Source organism: Ipomoea triloba, chromosome 10 (genome assembly GCF_003576645.1).
Source record: "Ipomoea triloba cultivar NCNSP0323 chromosome 10, ASM357664v1".
NCBI lineage: Eukaryota > Viridiplantae > Streptophyta > Magnoliopsida > Solanales > Convolvulaceae > Ipomoea > Ipomoea triloba.
Window position 1 is genome coordinate 25,397,736 of NC_044925.1, and position 19,833 is coordinate 25,417,568.

A 19,833-nucleotide genomic window follows, 5' to 3' on the forward strand; every position below is an offset into this window, starting at 1 on the left:
CATTTAACTCTGTTTGCTGAGTCATTAAATTACTGTGATTTATATTCTCATAAATATTTTGTGGTGCTAAGATTTGTGATTCAAATTTTTGAGAGAAGAAGCATGGATCCAACTCCCATGATTAGAAGTAACTCATGGGAGTTATCAACCGACAACAATGACCGACACGTACGCAGAGAAGAGAATCAGTTATATCTGCCACTTGTAAACAACTTCAAGTGGATTAGATTCCTTATTTTCTTGGCCCACCTGCACCTTATAGATAGGGCTCCTTTCATGTATGCGGCCCTTGCGGGTTTGGTAAGGTGGGTCCTCCATTCTCTCTCTCTTTTTTTTTTTTTTTTTTTCATATAATTATAAGTTATATATTCTCTAAAATTAATTAATTTTTTTAATATTTACATTCTAATAGTCATATGATATTACTTGATTATACCTTTTATATTTAAATATTGAGTAAATTTTTTAAATCATTATAGGATCAGCACAGTCAAAACTAATGAATATACAGTGTTGTATTACCACGTGAGTTTTAAGAGATAAAATTGAGATAAAAATATTACTTACTATATGATATTACTTGATAATAATATAACTTTTAATAAAAGTCAAAAACATCTGAGATTAGATTTTGGAAATTGACTTCCAATTAAATACTTGGGAGACATATGTGAGGCGATGGCTTCGAGTCTCAAATGGAGGTGGTATTGACTCTTACTTCAGTAGGTGTTCGAAAGTATATTCGAACAGATATAATACTTGGAAAAAGTTGTATGATAAGATTCCAAAATTATTAATAATTATAATCTTATTATTATCTAAGCAATAAGCAATTGCTTTAATCAACAATATTTTTCTTTCACAAGTAGTATTATTATTTTGAAGGGGTCGTCTTGTTCTTGTACAATCCTCTAATAATATACTCTATCATCACCGTACCGTTACATACAGTTGAAATACAATCAAGGCATCATAAGGTAAAATCCAAACCCAAAACCATCTGTACAATATTTACCTGGAGGATTTTTCCAAGACAGACTATATAGTACGTAATTAATTACGTACATATATATATGACAAAACAGTTTCTAATTACTATAATATATTCATATTGTACGTATTATGGTTAATGGTCGGATTTGCCCATGGTGAAGCCAGTAAATGAAGAGAGTTCACTCATGTGGGGAATGGTGAATGGGCCCTGCAACAATCCTGTGGCTATCAATTTATATGCCGCTTCCGTTAAGTGCACTCCGTCCCAACTAACGTACGTTGACGGATCGTCGCACGTCGTCGATCCGGGACCGCCGCAGTCGACGGAAGAGTGATAGTGGTATGGACCCTCCCCTCCACAACATGCACTTGTCGCACTTGCAAATCCTACACCAAATAAAAGAAATAAATTAAGTATTCCGATTTTTTATCGTCCTAAAGTGGTCGGAACTCTAAGGTTTTTGATCAAATAATAAGATTTAATGTGGGAAAATATTGCATGGGAGTTGAGACGTACCGAATTTGCTAGGGGCACGGTAGATTCGCATGGCAGCGTTGTAATAATCAGCGTAAATAAGGGTAACGTCGGGGTAAAGTTGGCGGAGGCGGTCGAGTTCCTCCTGGAGGAGTTGGTTGTGGTACTGGGAGAATTCGTTTAGCCAATTGAGACAACCAGTCGTGGCATCATAATCGTTTTTATTATCACTGGCTAAAACTGTAAGGTAGGCAGCTGAGCATCCAATCGGTAGGTTTCCTGGAACGATTAGTGTTTGAGCCCCGAGTTCGATTAATTCCTGGAAATTGTTACAACAGACGGTTGTCACAAAAAGATGAAAACCAAAAAATAATGAAAGAAAAAAGGTCACTAAAGTTTGGTGAGAAGTCTTACATTAATAGCTAAGCTGATGGAGTTGACAACATCAGGCACATATGTTAAGACTTCTTCCTTGGAATGACCTTGCAAGAAGGGGTGATTATAGTCATTTCCTCCAATTTCTCCCATCAGAATAAGCGATTCTTGAAGATATTCTTTGCAACCTGTACACCGCAATTTAAAAATTACAAATATTATAAATACTTCCGCTATATAATTCAAATAATTCCTTTTAAATAAATAGTTTCATATTATTATCATTCTGTACTTAATCCAATAATTAAATTCTATTTCGACCGGCAATCATTGTATGATTAGTTTAAAAGTAGTTGGTGAGTTAAGACTAACCCACCACACCTTTCCCCAGCAATGAAAGAAATTGTCCAAACAGAACACGCAAAGCATAGTGCTATACACACATCTTATTGGATATTGACATCTAAATTATTTTAGAAATTATAATATGTTTTGAAGATTTCTATTTTGAACAAGTCACAATTCAATATAGTTATAGAATATAAATTTTTTCATGTAAAAAATATTTCTTTAACCAATTAGTGAAGTTTAGTTCTAAAAAAATATGAATTAAAAAGTCGGGAAAATTAAGGTAGTAAAAAAAAACAAATGGACTGCCGTTTTCTTCAAGATTCAACAAGGGCGGTCGTGGAAGCATTGACATTTTCAACATCGTGGAGCCAAACGTCGCTTTATTTACCTACCAACGGTCACACTCTTTATTTATGCTTTTTATTAAAAAAAAAAATATTTTTTTCCATTAAAACCGGACACTAAAAACCCACCCCCTAAATTCGGCCTAAATTCAAAATTTTATAGTCCTCATGTTTTATCTTTTTTTTTTTTTTTTTTACTAATTATATTTTGCTCACAAAAGGAGAAATTCTTTGGGCAAAATTTCTTTGTCCTAAAAAGTCCCTACATCCTGCCAGATAAATAGTAGAGTGATAAATCACTGTGATTCAATAAAATATTAACTTACTTGATGGAGTGTTGCATACAGATGGAAGCATTTGCTTGAACCATTCCAGCTGAGTTCCCAGGGAAACATTGGTGCTAGGGTTACTCACCCCTCTCGCCTCCAAATACGAGATATCAACCGCCGTGGCTCCGGCCACCGCGAAGTTCACACCTTTGGTAAAATCTCCGGCGGCGTTGGCGTTGGCGCTTCTCCTCGCCGCAGACGGTGGCAGGAGGGGGAATCCCATGCTCTGGGCTGCATATAATCAATGCTCCAATAATTTAGTCAAGTTTTTAATTTATTTACACAATTACACGGGCTGTTACGTTGTAAAAACACACTTTATTAGCAATTTACGTACCAATGAAATCAACCACGAGACGGCCGTCGGAAAAGCGGCCGGTGGGGTGGTGGAAATAGGTCTCTCCGTACGGAAGCTCGCCGGAGACGACGCGCTTATTGGACTGAGAAATACGGACCAAGTTTCCGGTGTCGGCCAGAGAGTCGCCGAAACTAATCATGGCCCGGAACTGGCCAACAACGTACCCACACGAAGCGAATAAGCTCAGAACAACATAAATTAACACAAAACCATTACGAGAAAAAGAAGAAGAAGAAGCCATGGCAGATGAGAAGATTAATGTTATTTCGTGCAAAGAAAAATATTTGTATATATTGATATATTGCTTATTATTACAACTGTCGTCTACAAGAGGCTTTACACTCTGAAAGTCCTCTGGTGGTTTTTGTATTTTTGGCGCACTTTTATAGACGTAGGAGTTCACCTACCAAGGACTAAAATGTAAAATTCCTCTTATCCACAACCACCATTTAAATTTTAATAAATATTTTATTTTCTTAATAGTGCCCACCTAACTCCCGATTATGTTACATGCATTCAGGACGTATTTCATTAATTAAATACTTTTATTTACAATTATTCTAAATTATCATAATTATATATTTAATATGCAATTAAGTATATTAATTGATCTTCATATATTATTTCCATTTAAGTAGCAGGAATGTCGGATTAGGAACATAAATCCGTATATGATCTTCCATTCTCAATACATTATTATTATTATTTTAAAATACTGACCAAAGTATATATATATATATATATAATGTAGGTACATCTAAAAATGAAAAGTATAACCCAACATTGGTTGTATAATAAAGGCTTTGAGGAAAAACTGGATATATAATAAATGAAACTGAAGTCAATTCTTATAAATATTTATGAAAGTCAATCTTAATAAATTCAAGTAGCTAATGAAAGAATCTAATCTTGAGAAAATAATCTTTTAAACAATTTTTGCATCATATAATGTCATTGTGACATGTAATTAACCAACCCACTATGAGTTTTTTTTTTTTTTTTTTAGTACAACCCACTATGAGTTAATTAATCAATTGAAAAATAATTTCTTGACCATTAATTTATATAAAATAGTAATTTTAATTTCTCAATTGTTAACATGAGTATTATTAACCATTCAATTTTTCGTAACATGGTGATTTTGGTTCCTTTCTAATAGAGATCAATATAGTCTAACACATATACAGTCTATTACAGTCCGTTTGGTTCGCTGAAAAATATTTGTAAGTTTCTAACAGGTCACCCTAATTTTTTCTTCGCCTTCGTCTCTGGCAAGACGAAGTTGTTTTAAAAAAAAATAATTATTTTTAAAAATTATTTTAAAATTAGGGTGACCTATTAGAAACAAGCAAATTGGACGAATTGCATTAAATGAGTTAGCTTAGGGATTCAATTGTAGTTTTTTAATGGTTTGATGGCCTAATTATATTATCGTGTGCAGTTACATGACCTATTTTATCTTTATTTCAATAATATAATACACAATATTTGCCATATGGATAAATGAAGAAGGTATTTCAATATCCTCCATTCATAAGGTTCAAATAGGAAATAATGGAGGGAGGGAATATGAAGAATAAACGCATAAAGACATTTATGTTGAACAAAAGCAAATGTATATTGGTAGGCAGCAAGGAAGCCAACGGTTTGAGATTATCCATATACTGCACCCCTGGGGCCCCTCAGTCTCACCACCATGGCCGAAAGGTGGAGAGGGGTGGTTGGCTAATATTGCCCAGTCATTAACAATTTTTTATTAATTAATTAATTAGTGTTTGGTTTCTTTCTCTTGTTGAATACTTATATATTAATTAAGCAGGACCAAATTATTGTTGAATATGTGTGTTGGTGTGTCGGGTGTGTTACATTTTTGACATTTTGCAATGTTTTGATTATATTAATCATGATTCATTGCCATTTATGTTATAGGAAAGAGTCATGCAACTCGGTATGAGAATATTTTTTTAATTTGTTTTTATTAAAATCTCAAGAGCTAGTTCCATGTATCTCTCAATTATTTAATTTTGTTTTTGTATTTGGTTTTCAATTTTAAAATCGACTTTATTTTGTCATTTGGTTTTGAGTATTCTACCAACCAAAAATAGAGTGCATTTTGTTATGATACAAAAAAAATTATACACTTCTACGCACACGAGGAGCTCAATCAATTCAAATACAAGCTCTCAATTTAAAACGCAAATTTTTTCAAAGTCATCCTAAGTTCTATTTTTAACTTCATGGATAGATTTTCTGTATCAATTTCTTATTCACCTATTTTTCATTTTAAGTTTATAAATATATGAAATTCTATTCTACCATAAGATAATTCTAATACCCACCAATCCAAATCAATAGGAGTGAACGGTAGACCCCATTTAAAATAATGTTTCAAAACCAACAACCACATACCAATTTTATGCCAAAATTTCGACACATTTCTGACGAACTTTAGCAACATACAATCAAGTTGTAGTGTTTGTCAGTTTCAGTTATCTATTACATACCAAATCGACCCATCAGTTGCACGCAAATTATATCGTGGAGCGTGGTCCACAATGCATTATGGACTGCGCATCAAAACGACGTCGTATTGATTAATAAAAATAGACGGATGAATTCGCGCCACTCACTTTCAGTTCATATACACTGCAGTTACATTTCAACACAACTGCAGTTACATTTCAACACAACTACAGTTACATTTTGATATAACTACAATTTCATTCGATAATATAAAAACACAAATGTGAAGCTGTTATTCAGTATCAGTTCATATACACTGCAGTTACATTTCAACACAACTACAGTTACATTTCGATATAACTACAGTTTCATTCAATAATATAAAACACAAATGTGAAACTGTTATTCAGTATCAGTTCATATACACTGCAGTTACATTTCAACACAACTACAGTTACATTTCGATATAACTACAGTTTCATTCGATAATATCAAAACAAATGTAAGGCAGTATCTTTTGAGATGAACTGTAGTGTCAATTACGGGCTCCGTCTCCCACTTACTGAAACGACGTCGTTTTGGGACCGCTGTCCACGATATAAGAACTGTGAGTTTCATGGGCATCAAATTCAATAGTACAAATGTACAATTATCATTTATCATTTCCTTAGGTTAAAATTTAAAATGTTTCAACAATTATACAATCAAAATCCTAACATTAAGGTTCAAAATTAAACTTCACACTAGTTAAAAAACATACAAACAAACAAAAACAAAAATACATTCACTCTAGCTTCATGCATGCAACCAGTAATTAAAGACTAATAAAATTTGACTTTAAATTTGAAGATTCTGACGATTTACATTATTTGTCAAAAACTTTAAGGTGTCAACAAATAAAAATTACAATTTTACATTAAAATGTAATGACCAACCAACATATATATTATAAAAGACCGACAAAAAGTAACAAATTTTCAATAATCAAAGACTAAAAGTAATTGATTTTGAATCGAAAATTCAAATATTTTTGAAAAAACACCCCCCAATAGTCAACAAACCTTTATTAGAATGAATACAAACAATCATCATTCCCCAAATTTGACTGGAGATTATTTGTTGGTGTGATCACTACCAAGTCCATGATCGAACTCGCCAGCTCAGCTAACCTACCTGTTCTTTGACTGGCTACGTGGTGAGCTCAGTCACCTGCTGGCCACTTGGCCACTTCTCTTGGCCCCATTTTTGACTAGTCTGATTTATTCAACCGGTCCGACGTCGTCAACTTGGACAAATAATAAAAAGGACAAATTATTTTGTAGGTGAGGAAAATTAAAGCAATTTAAAAAATGGAGATACAAATTATGTACTGTTGGGTTGTACTTATCCATCCATTAATTCTTAGGTTTGACGACCAAATAAATGCCCCTTCCAACTTTTTTTATTTGCTATAAAAGCTAGATTAAGGTATTAGTGTGATTTATTTATCTCATATGATTTAATTTCTATATTATTGCATAAAAGTCAAATTTATCTAATGTACTTGTAACATTGAATAGTGATTGCAGATCTCCGTTGTTATATATCAAACATTTCATAAATATAATTATTAAAATTCATATAATTTTATTATTATAATAATAATTATTATTATTAATGTTATTATTAGTCAATAATAATGCATATAAATAAAATAAAATGATAAGTGTATTCTTAGAGAAAAAGCTGCGCTGCATGTTCATATTTTATTAGAAGAAAAAAAATAATAAAAACATTTGTGTATTTTTTCTTTAGTCGATTAATTAGAACATGCCATATCAAAACTCTTTTGGTCAAAGCTATTGTACATGATCATCCTAGTATGATTGGAAAATGATAACGGGACTCCAAAAGAGTAAAACTTCCGCTACGTGTCTTGATTTTATTGGAAGAAGAAGAAAAGAAAATAATAAAAACTGTGGGTCATATTTTGTTTTGAATGAATCAAAGTGTGTCATGTAAATAAAGAATATGAAATGGAATAAAAAAGTGAGAGTATGTGTAATATTACTCATTATATATGATTAATAGATTAGTACACAAGAACATAATTTACCTATATATACACTCTCAAATAGTAGCTGCATGTTTCTTCCATTGCGAACATCCTTAGTTGGGAATTATCATTGATAAGCTAAGATTACTTTCATAGTTTCATTTAGGTTGGAAGAAAACGGCAACTTGCTTTAGCGCTGTGCTTTTCCCACCAACCACATCCTAAGTCAAACGCCACTGCCGTCGAAGTTGGTAGTGAAAACCAACCAACCATACGTTTTACTGTTGAGACTTTGGCCAAAGTTTTGAGAATACAAACACGATAATCATTGATTAACCTCGTAATGTTCATTAAGAGTTGAACCACCAATTTTTTAAGTCCTCCTAATTTATATCAAATGGCCGGGTGTCACTTTTCCTGATCATTTAATTTTTCTTCCCTTTTTTATTTTTCGGTCAAATTAAGGATGTTTCTCTACTAAAAAAAATTCAATAAATACTGACATAGTGTCATATCACATTTACACACACATTCACTTATGCACGCATCAATAGAAAATTTGGTGATTTAGTGATTCAAGGTTGTCGTGGCCAATTTTGCCAACATTAAGAAAAATATTTAACTAATTAAGGAGGTCTTGAATTGATTTCATTAGTTTGAGTCTTACAAAAACATGTATAGCTATGTTGGTAGCATTTATTTTAAAGTTTATAACTTATTTTAAATTACAAATAAACTATCAATTTTATTTGGTAAAACATAAAGAGTTTTAAATAAAAGCTTATTTATCTACTCCTTTTGATTCAAAATAATAATAATAATAATATTCCATATTATTATTATTATTATTATTATTATTATTATTATTATTATTATTATAAATAATATTAGTCAAAGAAAGAAGGAGTCCAAACAAGAAAATAAGGAAGGCTACCGGAAGTTGTAACTGTACAGAAATGACATTATATAAAGGCTCAGAAAGACAAAGGGTCTCAAGCTTATTCAGTCCTAAATAACCTATCTTCTAGGTATTCTTCTTCCTCTTTCAGTCATGGTCATGACTGCCTTTGTACACGTACTATACCTACAATATACATAGTGAATTTCGGATTGACTTAGCTTAAAAAGACCCGTGGTTTTCACCGTTTTGATTTCCATGTCAAATATCTTGTGTCTGCTTATTTATCAATTCCATGCAAATACTTTATCACTATTTTATTCATCTTTTTTCTATGTATAAATTTATTTTCTCCATCAAATAATAATAATAATAATAATAATAATAATAATAATAATATCTTATTTTAAAACATTAACATAAGTAGCGTTTCAAAATAAGCTAGTAACTACTAACTTTTAAGCTTTCAATTTTAAGCTAGCTTATACGGGCAAATAAAGTCTTAGTATTCATTTATTTAAAAGTTAGGTTGTATTAATTTGTACTTAGGTTGCATTAGTGTTGCTAAATGACTCCTTTGAAATTATACCGGCGTTGTTTGTAATGTATTAAGACCTCATTTATATGGATTGAGAATTATTAGTTATCATTAATAAAAATGAAAAGTTTTATAATGTCATGAATTACAATGTTGCGTTTTATTGTAAAGTTATTTGTAAGTTGTAAAATGTTGTGTTCTATGTTGGTCATTTGTTTACTACTGGTAAAGCAGTAAAGCATAATGTTCATCTTCACAAAGAACAATGTAATATTGTAAAATTTCCTTTATTAATATTTTTTTTTGGAAAATGAAGAGGGTTAACTGTAGAGATAACACATCAGGATCAAATCACGCCCAACTCTTTTGGTCTCTCTAAGAACTCTCATACTGATTGCGAGAGATTCTCAAGTCTCTCCATGTATGATTGCTTTCGATCTCAACCAACTTGTCAATTATTTTGTTTGGTTCATGTATTAATATATTAATAAGTGTAACTATATTGACAAATTGTAATTATATATTATCATACTAAACATAAGTAGAACTATATTGACAAAATTTAATTACATGCATGTTAAAAATAAAGAGAGAGAAAAGGAACTCGATCGATTTGTTGGATTGAAGCTAGCAAACCAAGCAAGTAATGACATAAAGAGTACATGTATATTGAAAGGAGATCATATGCAACCAAACATAATAAATAATGTCTCCTTTAACACTAACTCCAAGATTAAACAGTTGTATTCAATAATTAAAGAATGTGTATGCATCATAGTATGCTGGGGAAGTACAAACAATGCAAATAAAAGAGGAAATGAGATTATAACAGACCAAAGGAATCTCTGTGACGTCACTTTTGATTTAAAGAAAGCGATGGGGGAGGGGGAAGGGGAAAGAATCTCCTACTTAGGAAAGATGCATTCAAGTACGAATGTACCTATTTGAAGAAGTCATATGCCTAGAGAGGCAAAACACCACCATTGTTTTCGAAGCATAAAAGAATTGGTTTCATCGACTCAGTCTTTTGTTATATTCATTTATTTTACTAACAATAGTTATCATTAAAAAAAAAAAGTACAATCAAGAGAGTTTCAAAAGTCTAAATATGTTCTACACGCTCCTGATCAAACCAATGTTGAGTATGACTTTGATGTCAAATTGAGCAATTATATACTACTTGAACTAGTTACATAAGATTTATTTTTAGTCAATGTTGAAAAATCGCTTGGCGCCCGTGTATGTGTATATATATATAAGAGGCGGCATGTTCTGGACGGCTCCCATGAGTTTATGCCTAATTTTTTTATAGGCAACTGGAGGCGCGGCGGCGTCGCGGTGACCAATAGGGTGTGGCAAAGAAGTGGCCTGCGGCGACTACCGACTAGAGTCTGGGTGGACTGGCCAAGGTGTCTGGGCGTGGGCGGCCTTCTGGAGGAGGGGAGCCAGCAGAGAGAGTTGCGAGCCTGCGACTAGGGTGTTTGTGTCTCACAATTGGCGATTTTTATTTTTTTAAGGGTTATTCGCTAAACCAGCGTTGAGACTGAATCGGTCGGCTCGGCCGCCTAAGCGCCCGACATCGGAGGATGCTGATTCCGGTATTCTTTGGCGTGATGGCGCACCGCCTATCGCCTAGGCACGATTTTTACAACATTGTTTTTAGTATATTAAATTTTTTTTTTGAAGATTTATTTTTAAGTATACAACCTAAATTTAAAAAAAAAAAAAAAAAGAACCTTCAATATATTAAAAATGAACATCTATCCGAGACAACCTCATTTAAGTTGGTCAGACTGTTGATTTGAAAACACAGCGTTCCCAGAATCCAAGTTCAACTACTACTAGTGGGATTGACATATTGACCTTCTTGGTTTGAGTCAGTTAGTTATAGGTAACCTAGGTAGGTTTACCTCCTTGTGGTCCTTTGCTGACTAGGGTCAAAATGCGAGATTAATCCACTGCACACCTTCAAGTAGTGACTGCAGGTTTCCCTCGTCAACCCCAAAAAATATAATGAACATTTATGAAAGATACACATTTTGGTCCATAGTATAATTTGCCCAAATTAAATGATTTGTTCTTTTTCAATTAAAAATTTATATTGATGCCAAAGATTTTGTGGTTAAGCGGCATAAATGTGACTCTTCCAAACGAGAGGTCACGGGATTGGAACACTAGCGCATTCGTAGTTAGATGACACATCTTTTATTTATACAATTTAAATTTTATCATCACAAGCAATAAGCATTTAATATCCAGTGTCAGTTTACATTTCTTTTGTCGCAGAATATTATTTGGTAGAATATATGCAAACGTAACAAGATAGTTTGATATGTCACTATGTATAAAGTTGTAAAATGAGGTAATTGGTAGATTCCGTGTTGTGCTGGGTCAGCCGGCTTGCAAAACATGAACCGGGGTGACCGGGTCAGCACAACCTCTACGATTATGTATACATCATTTTTTTTTGGTTAGAGTAACACTTATCTAAGACCGTCTCACAGATTTTTGAGACAGTTTCACACAAATTTTTGTCTGGTTTTTTTTTTATTAAAGAAAACAAAAGTAAAGAAAGGAAACTTGCAGTATACAGACCATATACAACAAATTTGATCAAGAGGGTGTTGATAAGAATCGAACACGTAACTTTTAAGTATGATTCATATATATTGAACACATCTTCCAGAGTTGCATACATCATGTTTAGCATAGGGATGAATGTTTACCAAAAAAAAAAAAAAAGGAATAAGGTTCAAATTGGCCACTGAACGTAACCTGAAAGTGCAATCAGGCCACTAAAAAAAAAGGTGCAATTATGCCACTAAACAATTCAAATGTATGCAATTTCACCTGATAGCAGGTTATCATCCATTTCATCAGGTTACTTGCTTACGTGAACGGTGAGTTAGCATTTTAAAATATTTTAATAAGTAGTAGGCAGTTATTCAACGTAGGCGGCGGCCACCCCGACGTTTTTTAATTTTTAATTTTTAATTTATATTTTTAAAGTTTATTATTAAAAATTATTTTAAAATGTCAACTCCACATGTAACCTGATGAAATAGATGCTAACCTGATATTAGGTGAAATTTCATATATTTGGAGTGTTTACTATTCAGTGGCATAATTGCACTTTCATGTTACGTTCAGTGGCCAATTTGAACCTTATTCCAAAAAAAAAAAAAAGAGCATAGGGATGAATGGATGATAAGTCTCCCCAATAATTAAAGGGTGACACTTGTGTGAGACCGTCTCACGGATCCTTATTCGTGAGACGGGTCGGGTCGGGTCAAATCACCATGCAAATGTCATACTTATATGTGCAAATCTCACACTTATATGCTCAAATATAACACTAATCAAAAATACAATTTTTGTTACTTATAAGAGAAAAAGTAATACATATTTCATAATAAGTAATATTGACAAGTGCCTCTCACTTATAAGGGCAAATATAATACTTTTGAAGAAAAATGTAATACTTTTAAATCGAAATGTAAAAGTATTGTATTTTCCCTTAAAAGTATTACATTTACCCTAATAAGTAACAAAAATTTTATTACTGATGAGTATTACATTTGAGCATATAAGTATGACATTTGTGCATATAAGTGTTACATTTGCATATTGACCCAACCCGTCTCATGATGAAACAGTCTCACACAAGTTTTTGCCATAATTAAAATGTTTCATTATAATAGGTTGAAACGAAATTCATATTAACATTCAAAATGCATTCTAATATATAAAACTAGAGAAGGTAATTGGAGTTTTAAGAGAATTTCCATAAATTTAAATTTTCGTAATTTATTATTATTACTTTGAAATACTCATTATTCTTTACAAAGTAGCATCTATTTTTATACATTTTAAACATTTTTAGTCTAAAGAAGCTAAGTTACGGAATGCATGCAGTTGACAATTTTTTGTAATTTATTTAATACCATATTTTATTTTTAAAAATGAAAGGGCTACCACATATACATTTAACATTATTTATTGTGTAAAAGAAAAGAATGAGAACTACTACAAATGCTAATCCGTCACTGTCAAACCGACTAAAATGAGTCACTGAAAATGAGTTCACACGTCATAGTTACCACTCCCACAAGCATGCCATCCCAAAAGTCTATTCCCTTTCTCAAAACTCAAAGACATTTAAAAAATGGTGGTTCTAGTGTTGTTTAGTTTTAAAGTAATTTGGGCATTTAATTTGCTCACATATATGTATCTATGAAATTTCGTTTGGATTTTTTTTAATGATATTAAATCAAATGATATATTATGTTTCAGTAAAATATCTAAACGAATCATATTCAAGAAATTGTTGTGGCATTTTGATAAATTTTTCTAACTTTAAATGTGCAATTTTAACACTATATATAAATGCTATTTTTAACAATATAGTATGCACTTTTGAATAAACCCTAACATCTAATCCAAAAAATTAAATTATAAACCCAAACCATAAATATTAAACCCTAAGCAGTAAAAAGCGAATCATACACCAAATTATGAAGTGAAATACTAAACTAAACTAAAAAGTAAACCATAAATCCTAAAAGGTGAACATAAGTGCACAGCATTTTTAAACGAGTCAAAATATACGGTATAATGTTACATAATGCACCATGTAGTGTTCGAAAGTGCATTTTTAAAGTTGGAAAAATCACTAAAATGACACCACAAATTTATTTTTTCATGCTCTGGAACTGTTAGATTTAGCTAGATTGATAGATGACCGAGATTAATTTTTATCCTTTAAAAAGTTACAAATTTAATCTCGATAGATATTACAATTTTCTTTAAAAATTTAAGACCATGACTATATTTATATATTCACATCATATGAGGTGTAAACGTGTAGTAGGTTTCTTTGAGGAAAGCAAAAGTTGGCTTTCAAGGAGAAGCAAAATTTTGCCAAATTTAATGAGTGAGTGTAACATATGTACTACTTTGAAGCCACGCCTAAATCTCGATTGGTTTTTGGCCTTTTTGGGTATAGTATGATTGTTACATATAACGATCAACATGTAATTAACAACACAAATAAGTTTTCATCACACATCATATCACCACAAGTGCTAGACCGCAATTTGTGAAGAATTCAAGGAAAATATAACAAAAACACTTCCCTTATTACATGTTAAATAACACTTTGAAGCCACGCCATTTTAGATTCTTTACTTATAGCCAAAGGAAGTAAAGAATAAAGTAGCTAAACTCCTAGCTCATCAAACATATCCACACTCAACAATTTGTATTTATAAAATAAACACATGTAAATATGTAATTACAAAAATAACTTCATACTAAAATAGATGGCATATAGAGACTTTAAGATAGGCTCAGAATTGGAATGTAAGGGGATCGAAAAGTTCGTAACTTCAGGGTGAGAAGGACAAGTTCAGGATGCTGAGAGGATCAAATAAACTTCACTCACGTTATTATTACAACACTCGTTCAAGGTAAGGAGGATATTGAATGTATTGATGTTTATATTGAAGCACAAAGAGTTGGTGAACACTTCCAGTGAAGTTTAAACTCACAACCTTTCATATGAGAAAGCAATTTGGTGCAACATGACCACAAGGTTGACTAGTATTTTTGTATCTAATTATGTGTTGAATTAAAATGTCAATTTTTGTTAATCTCCAACATTAGCAAACCCACTTTGACTTTTCCACCAACCTTAGCTTGCGCCTCCATAGCTAATTGCCTAATTGTTCAATTGGCCAACCCTTTTGAGAAGAAAAAATTAATGCATTAAATCATCAGAAAGAATGTCAACAAGAAAAGGAGGAGGGTTATCAAACCACTCTCCGCAATCTGACATATAAATGGCTTCCCTAGCAACAGAGTGGGCGGCACAATTCGCAGATCGCTTAGCAAAACAGAAGCTAACCCCATTAATCATGGAAGCTACTTCTTTAACATCGTCAATAATATAACCAAAAGCAGAAATAAAAGAGTTTGAACATAAAGCAAAATAAACCAATTGGGAGTCAGTCTCAACATCAATATCTCCCATCCCAGTATCCTTTAACCAGCTTAGAGCTTCGCGAATACAAACGATTGGCCATCCTTTTAATTAGTGGTTCATCAATTAAGTATGCTCCGCGGTACCAGTTCAACTAGTACAGTCAAATCTCAATCACGATATTTATTAGCAAGTTAAGTTGATAGGTCCATGCTATTTAATGTCGCACAAATTGGTTGAAAACAGAGTTTAATTCAATGCGCAAAAGTGTGCATACATACAGAACCAAAGCACACTTTCGATATTAACTACAAATTTTCTAATAAAAAGAAAGGGGAAAAAAAAAGGGAGAAAGTTCGATAGCAAATATGATGGGTAAACTTGTATTGATTTCTATTTTGAGATGTCTAAAAAGAACTGGGTTAGGTCCCCGGCAATTTATATCGTGGACTAGGGTGCACAATGCATTGTGCACCCCGTAAGGAGATGAGTTGTGTGTATTCTAGGCAATCGTTCTGTGTATTCTAGGCAACCATTCTGTGTATTCTAAGCAACCGTTCTGTGTATTTATGTTAGTAACACAGGTTGTGATGTGCTTGTGTATTCGAATGTTTAGGAGGATGAGTTCTGTGTATTTTGTGTCAATATTCAGTGTATTATAGGCAATCGTTCTATGTATTCATGTTAGTAACACAGGTTGCGATGTGTTTGTGCATTTGAATGTTAGGAGGATGAGTTCTGTGTATTTTGTGTTAATATTCTGTGTATCCTAACATTCGAATGCACAAACACATCACAACATGTGTTACTAACATAAATATACAGAATGATTGCCTAGAATACACAGAACAATTGCCTAGAATACACAGAGCTCATCTCCTTACGGGGTGCAGAATGCATTGTGCATCCTGGTCCACGGTATAACGATCCGTCACGCTAATGGAATAAAAATGTTAGTTGGGCTGAACCGATACGGCCTGCTACAGTGCTGAGCCCATATAGGGTAGACGTGGGCCGGCTAAATTTTATTTTGCTGGGTTACCGCTAATTAAGCTGAAAGACCAGCATCATCAGAGACCCATGAGTATTAAATTAGTAAAATGAAATTACATAAAGAAACATACTCTCTTTAGATAAACAAACAAAATCAACAGAAATTAAAGGCTCATTTAACTTCCCCAATGTACACAACAGTTCAAAAGCCCAAACCCAAACTCAAATCCTAAAAGTTAAAATAAAAAAGACACTTCCTTTCACTAGAACCACAGAACAAAATTGATATTTTAATTTCCCTCCTTTTCACACTCCACTCTCTAACGTGGTAGATCCACAATTCAAAACGGTTATGTAGCATTACTATTTTTAAAAACATATATATTACACGAGTACACGACCTTTTGCCACGTCAGAGAGCAATTAAGGAGGAAGGAATAGTAACATATTATACAAACACGAATTTCATCTATGCATCTCATCTAACAATGAATCGTTAATCTGCATCATTTTTTATGAATGTCGTTTCAATTAAATTTGGGCAACTCGAGATGTTTTGCTAGAGTCAAAGCGACACAAACTTTTCATCCGAGGATAGGTATACGGACCCTCTAATAAACCGGTGGTAATAAGTTGATAGGCAGCCTCCGTTAAGTGATAACCGTCCCAGTTAACATACGAGGAAGGGTTGTCACAGGCGGTTGCTCCCTCGTTACCGCACTGTGCGGAGGTGTTGAAGTTGTACGGACCTCCGCCGCCACAGCATGCTCTCAGAGCTCCCCCTGAAAACCCTGTACACCATTCCATGCATACAATGCAATCAGGGAATGTTTTTGTATGTATATATTGTATATACATTTATATATATATATGAATTAGGTTTTTAATTTTTTAAATTATTAAAAATTACACTAATTTAACATTGTGACTAAAAATTGACCACAGGGATAGGGTTGGGGTTGCGCCCCACCCTGTTGCCATCCCTTTACATATTTGCATCCCAGTCAATGATGACAATAATATGAAACTGTCCAAACTTTGTGCTTTTTTTAATAATAAATACTCCGTATTAGAGTAAATATAACTATCAACATCTCAACAATTTTAATACTATTAAAAATATGCCACTCCTCACGATCTTATCAAAATTAGGTATAATAATAGATGATAGCTTCCCAAAAAAAAAAAAAGAAAGAAAGATGATAGACCCATTTTTGTCCCACTAAATACTATTGGATGGTCCACCCAATTAAGTTCAGTAAGTAATATCTGTAACCTTGCCCTCAGGTGCATAAATGCCCGTGCCATGTGTGCGACCCACATGTTTGGTATCCACTAAACTTCTTGTGAGGTATGATTATTGTACTTTTTTTTTTTGATTATTGTATGATTATTGTACTTAAATTCTTTATATAATCATATCATATCAACACGAGAAATAATTATAAGATGAAAAAATAATAATATTTTACTTAGAGTGAGGATAGAAATTTACCATAAGTATCGGGACCCTGGTAAACCTCCATAGCGGCATTGTAAATATCGGCAAAGACGATATTGGCATAGGGATGAATTTCTCTTACGTTGGCGAGTTGTTGCTGGAGGAGTTGGTTGTGGTAAGAAGCCATTTCGTTAACCCAAATAAGACAACCTAGTTCATCGTAGTCATCTGGGTTGGGACTTGGGTAGTATGTCAAGTACGAGGCTGCACATCCAAGTGGTAACACGCTGGGGATCATTACTGTCCTCGCACCTAGCTCCACTAGTTCCTGCATAGTGTTGTTAATTATTTAATTATAATATCAAACTTTAATTGATTTCTATAATAACGAGAAAAATTTACAGTCAGTATCTAAGAGTATGAAGATGCCTAATAAATTAGAAGATATAAATTTATGGCAATTGATTGATACTCACATGGACAGCCTGAGCAATTGCGCGGGTGACGATTGGAATGAACGGTCGGATGACATTAATACCTTTTCCGGATAGAAGCGAGTGCGTGTAATCGTTGCCTCCAAATTCTCCCAGTACAAACAATGACCCATCCAATAGCTCCTTGCAGTCTATATATATATATATATATATATATATATATATATATATATATATATATATATTAAATACAAAAGTATTAATTTTCTCCTTTCGTTTTTTACTTCTCAATCATTCAATCCGCATGACTATTCCAACCGGAAAAGCTAAATAAATAAGAGAAGAAAATTGTGATGAAGCACCACGTAGCATCATCATCCAGAAACCGAAGGCTTTGATTGGATGAAGATGGACTTTAAGATGGAGGGTGTGGACACGTAACTACGACTTTAGGTATGCAACCGTCCAATAAAATACAATAACTAAACGACACTTTTTACTTCCTGATAGCGACCGGGATAAAAATACCAAGTGTTTTCACACTAAAATACTTTTTTTAGTGAGGTGAGAAATCCGTAATTGACGGGTAATGTAGTTAATAGACTGTTTTTACTAAAAATAAATGTTGAAACATTAAAATTAAAAGTCGCCCCGATATTAATACTTTGATGTTATAAGTAATTAGTTGTTTAGTCACATCTATTGATGATATTGCAGTTTGACCGTTATTCATTTATATAATCTCCTTTATCCTAAAATGTTGAATCTTCTTGGAATGATGTAAATTAAGGTGCTCGACAGACGAGACTAAATTAAGAAATTTGTTCATTTTAAACATAATTTTTACACTGTAAAATTCGAATCTTAAATATTGTCGACTAAATTAATAAGTTAAGTTGGTGCAGATATTTATATAATCTTCCTTAAAATTAGGGATGGAGGAGTGAAATGACGTACCGTGAGGCGATGAGCACAGAGATGGGAGCAATTCCTTGAACCAATTCAACTGATCTGTCATGGAAACGTTGGTGACAGTGTCGAAAATGTCTCTCTGCTCGTAGAATTGCGCGTCGAGCGCACGTGATCCGACCACCGCGAAGTTGACTCCGGCACGGAGGCGGTTTTTGTCGCCTTCCAAACTGGCCGGGATCGAAGGCGGGGGTAGCGGAAGCCCGTAATGCTGAGCTGTAATTTCAAAATATTAGACGAGATTAGAAGGGCAATTATGACGACTGAGAATCAAAGACCGTTAATTAAACGGGGAAAACGAAAAGTGTCAATGGCAAAAGAACAGTACGAACCGATTAAATCGACGATGAGGCGGCCGTCGGAGCAGCGTCCGGTGGGCTTGTCGAAGTAGGTTTCGCCGTAGGGCGGGAAGTACATGTGGGGGACGGTGCCGTCAGGCTCAAGGCGGATTAGGTTTCCGGCATCCGTGAGGGAATCGCCGAAGCCGAAAACGGCCGAATAGCAAGCGGCGGCGTAGCCAATGGAAGCTAAGAGTATCAAGACACCAAGCAACGAGGAAGAAGGAGCTGCGGCGGCCATCGGAGCAGCGGTAATAAAGTCCAAGGAGAAGCGGCGCAGTGTTAATAATGAAAGAGCATAAGAAAGAGAAAACGCAGTCTGGCTAGCTTATTGGCTTATTACCGGTTTGAACAAAAGACTATTTTATAGTACACAACACATGGGCTTAGGTGGTCGGCATATATGATATGTGATATATGATCATATAGTATATATGTAATATGTTAGCCAGACCTATTGTCACATGTTTGACATGGATTCACACAATATGTTGTTGGTATTTTGTTGAAAATTATTGC

General features: G+C 33.5%; 2 protein-coding genes across 2 annotated transcripts; both read right to left on the reverse strand.

Moving 5' to 3' along the window:
- Positions 1-833: 833 nt before the first annotated feature.
- Positions 834-3,569, reverse strand: LOC116033469 (GDSL esterase/lipase At1g28590-like). Its single transcript, XM_031276211.1, has 5 exons — positions 3,205-3,569; positions 2,865-3,098; positions 1,883-2,031; positions 1,511-1,787; positions 834-1,380 (listed from the first exon to the last, which is right to left on the reverse strand). Exons 1-5 carry the CDS (start codon positions 3,464-3,466, stop codon positions 1,127-1,129), a joined length of 1,176 nt encoding a protein of 391 aa, XP_031132071.1. The 5' UTR covers positions 3,467-3,569; the 3' UTR covers positions 834-1,126.
- Positions 3,570-16,286: 12,717 nt separating this feature from the next.
- Positions 16,287-19,703, reverse strand: LOC116032855 (GDSL esterase/lipase At1g28590-like). The gene is made up of 5 exons (XM_031275592.1): positions 19,309-19,703; positions 18,965-19,192; positions 18,050-18,198; positions 17,628-17,901; positions 16,287-16,923 (listed from the first exon to the last, which is right to left on the reverse strand). Exons 1-5 carry the CDS (start codon positions 19,553-19,555, stop codon positions 16,664-16,666), a joined length of 1,158 nt encoding a protein of 385 aa, XP_031131452.1. The 5' UTR covers positions 19,556-19,703; the 3' UTR covers positions 16,287-16,663.
- Between the last annotated feature and the right edge of the window lie 130 nt (positions 19,704-19,833).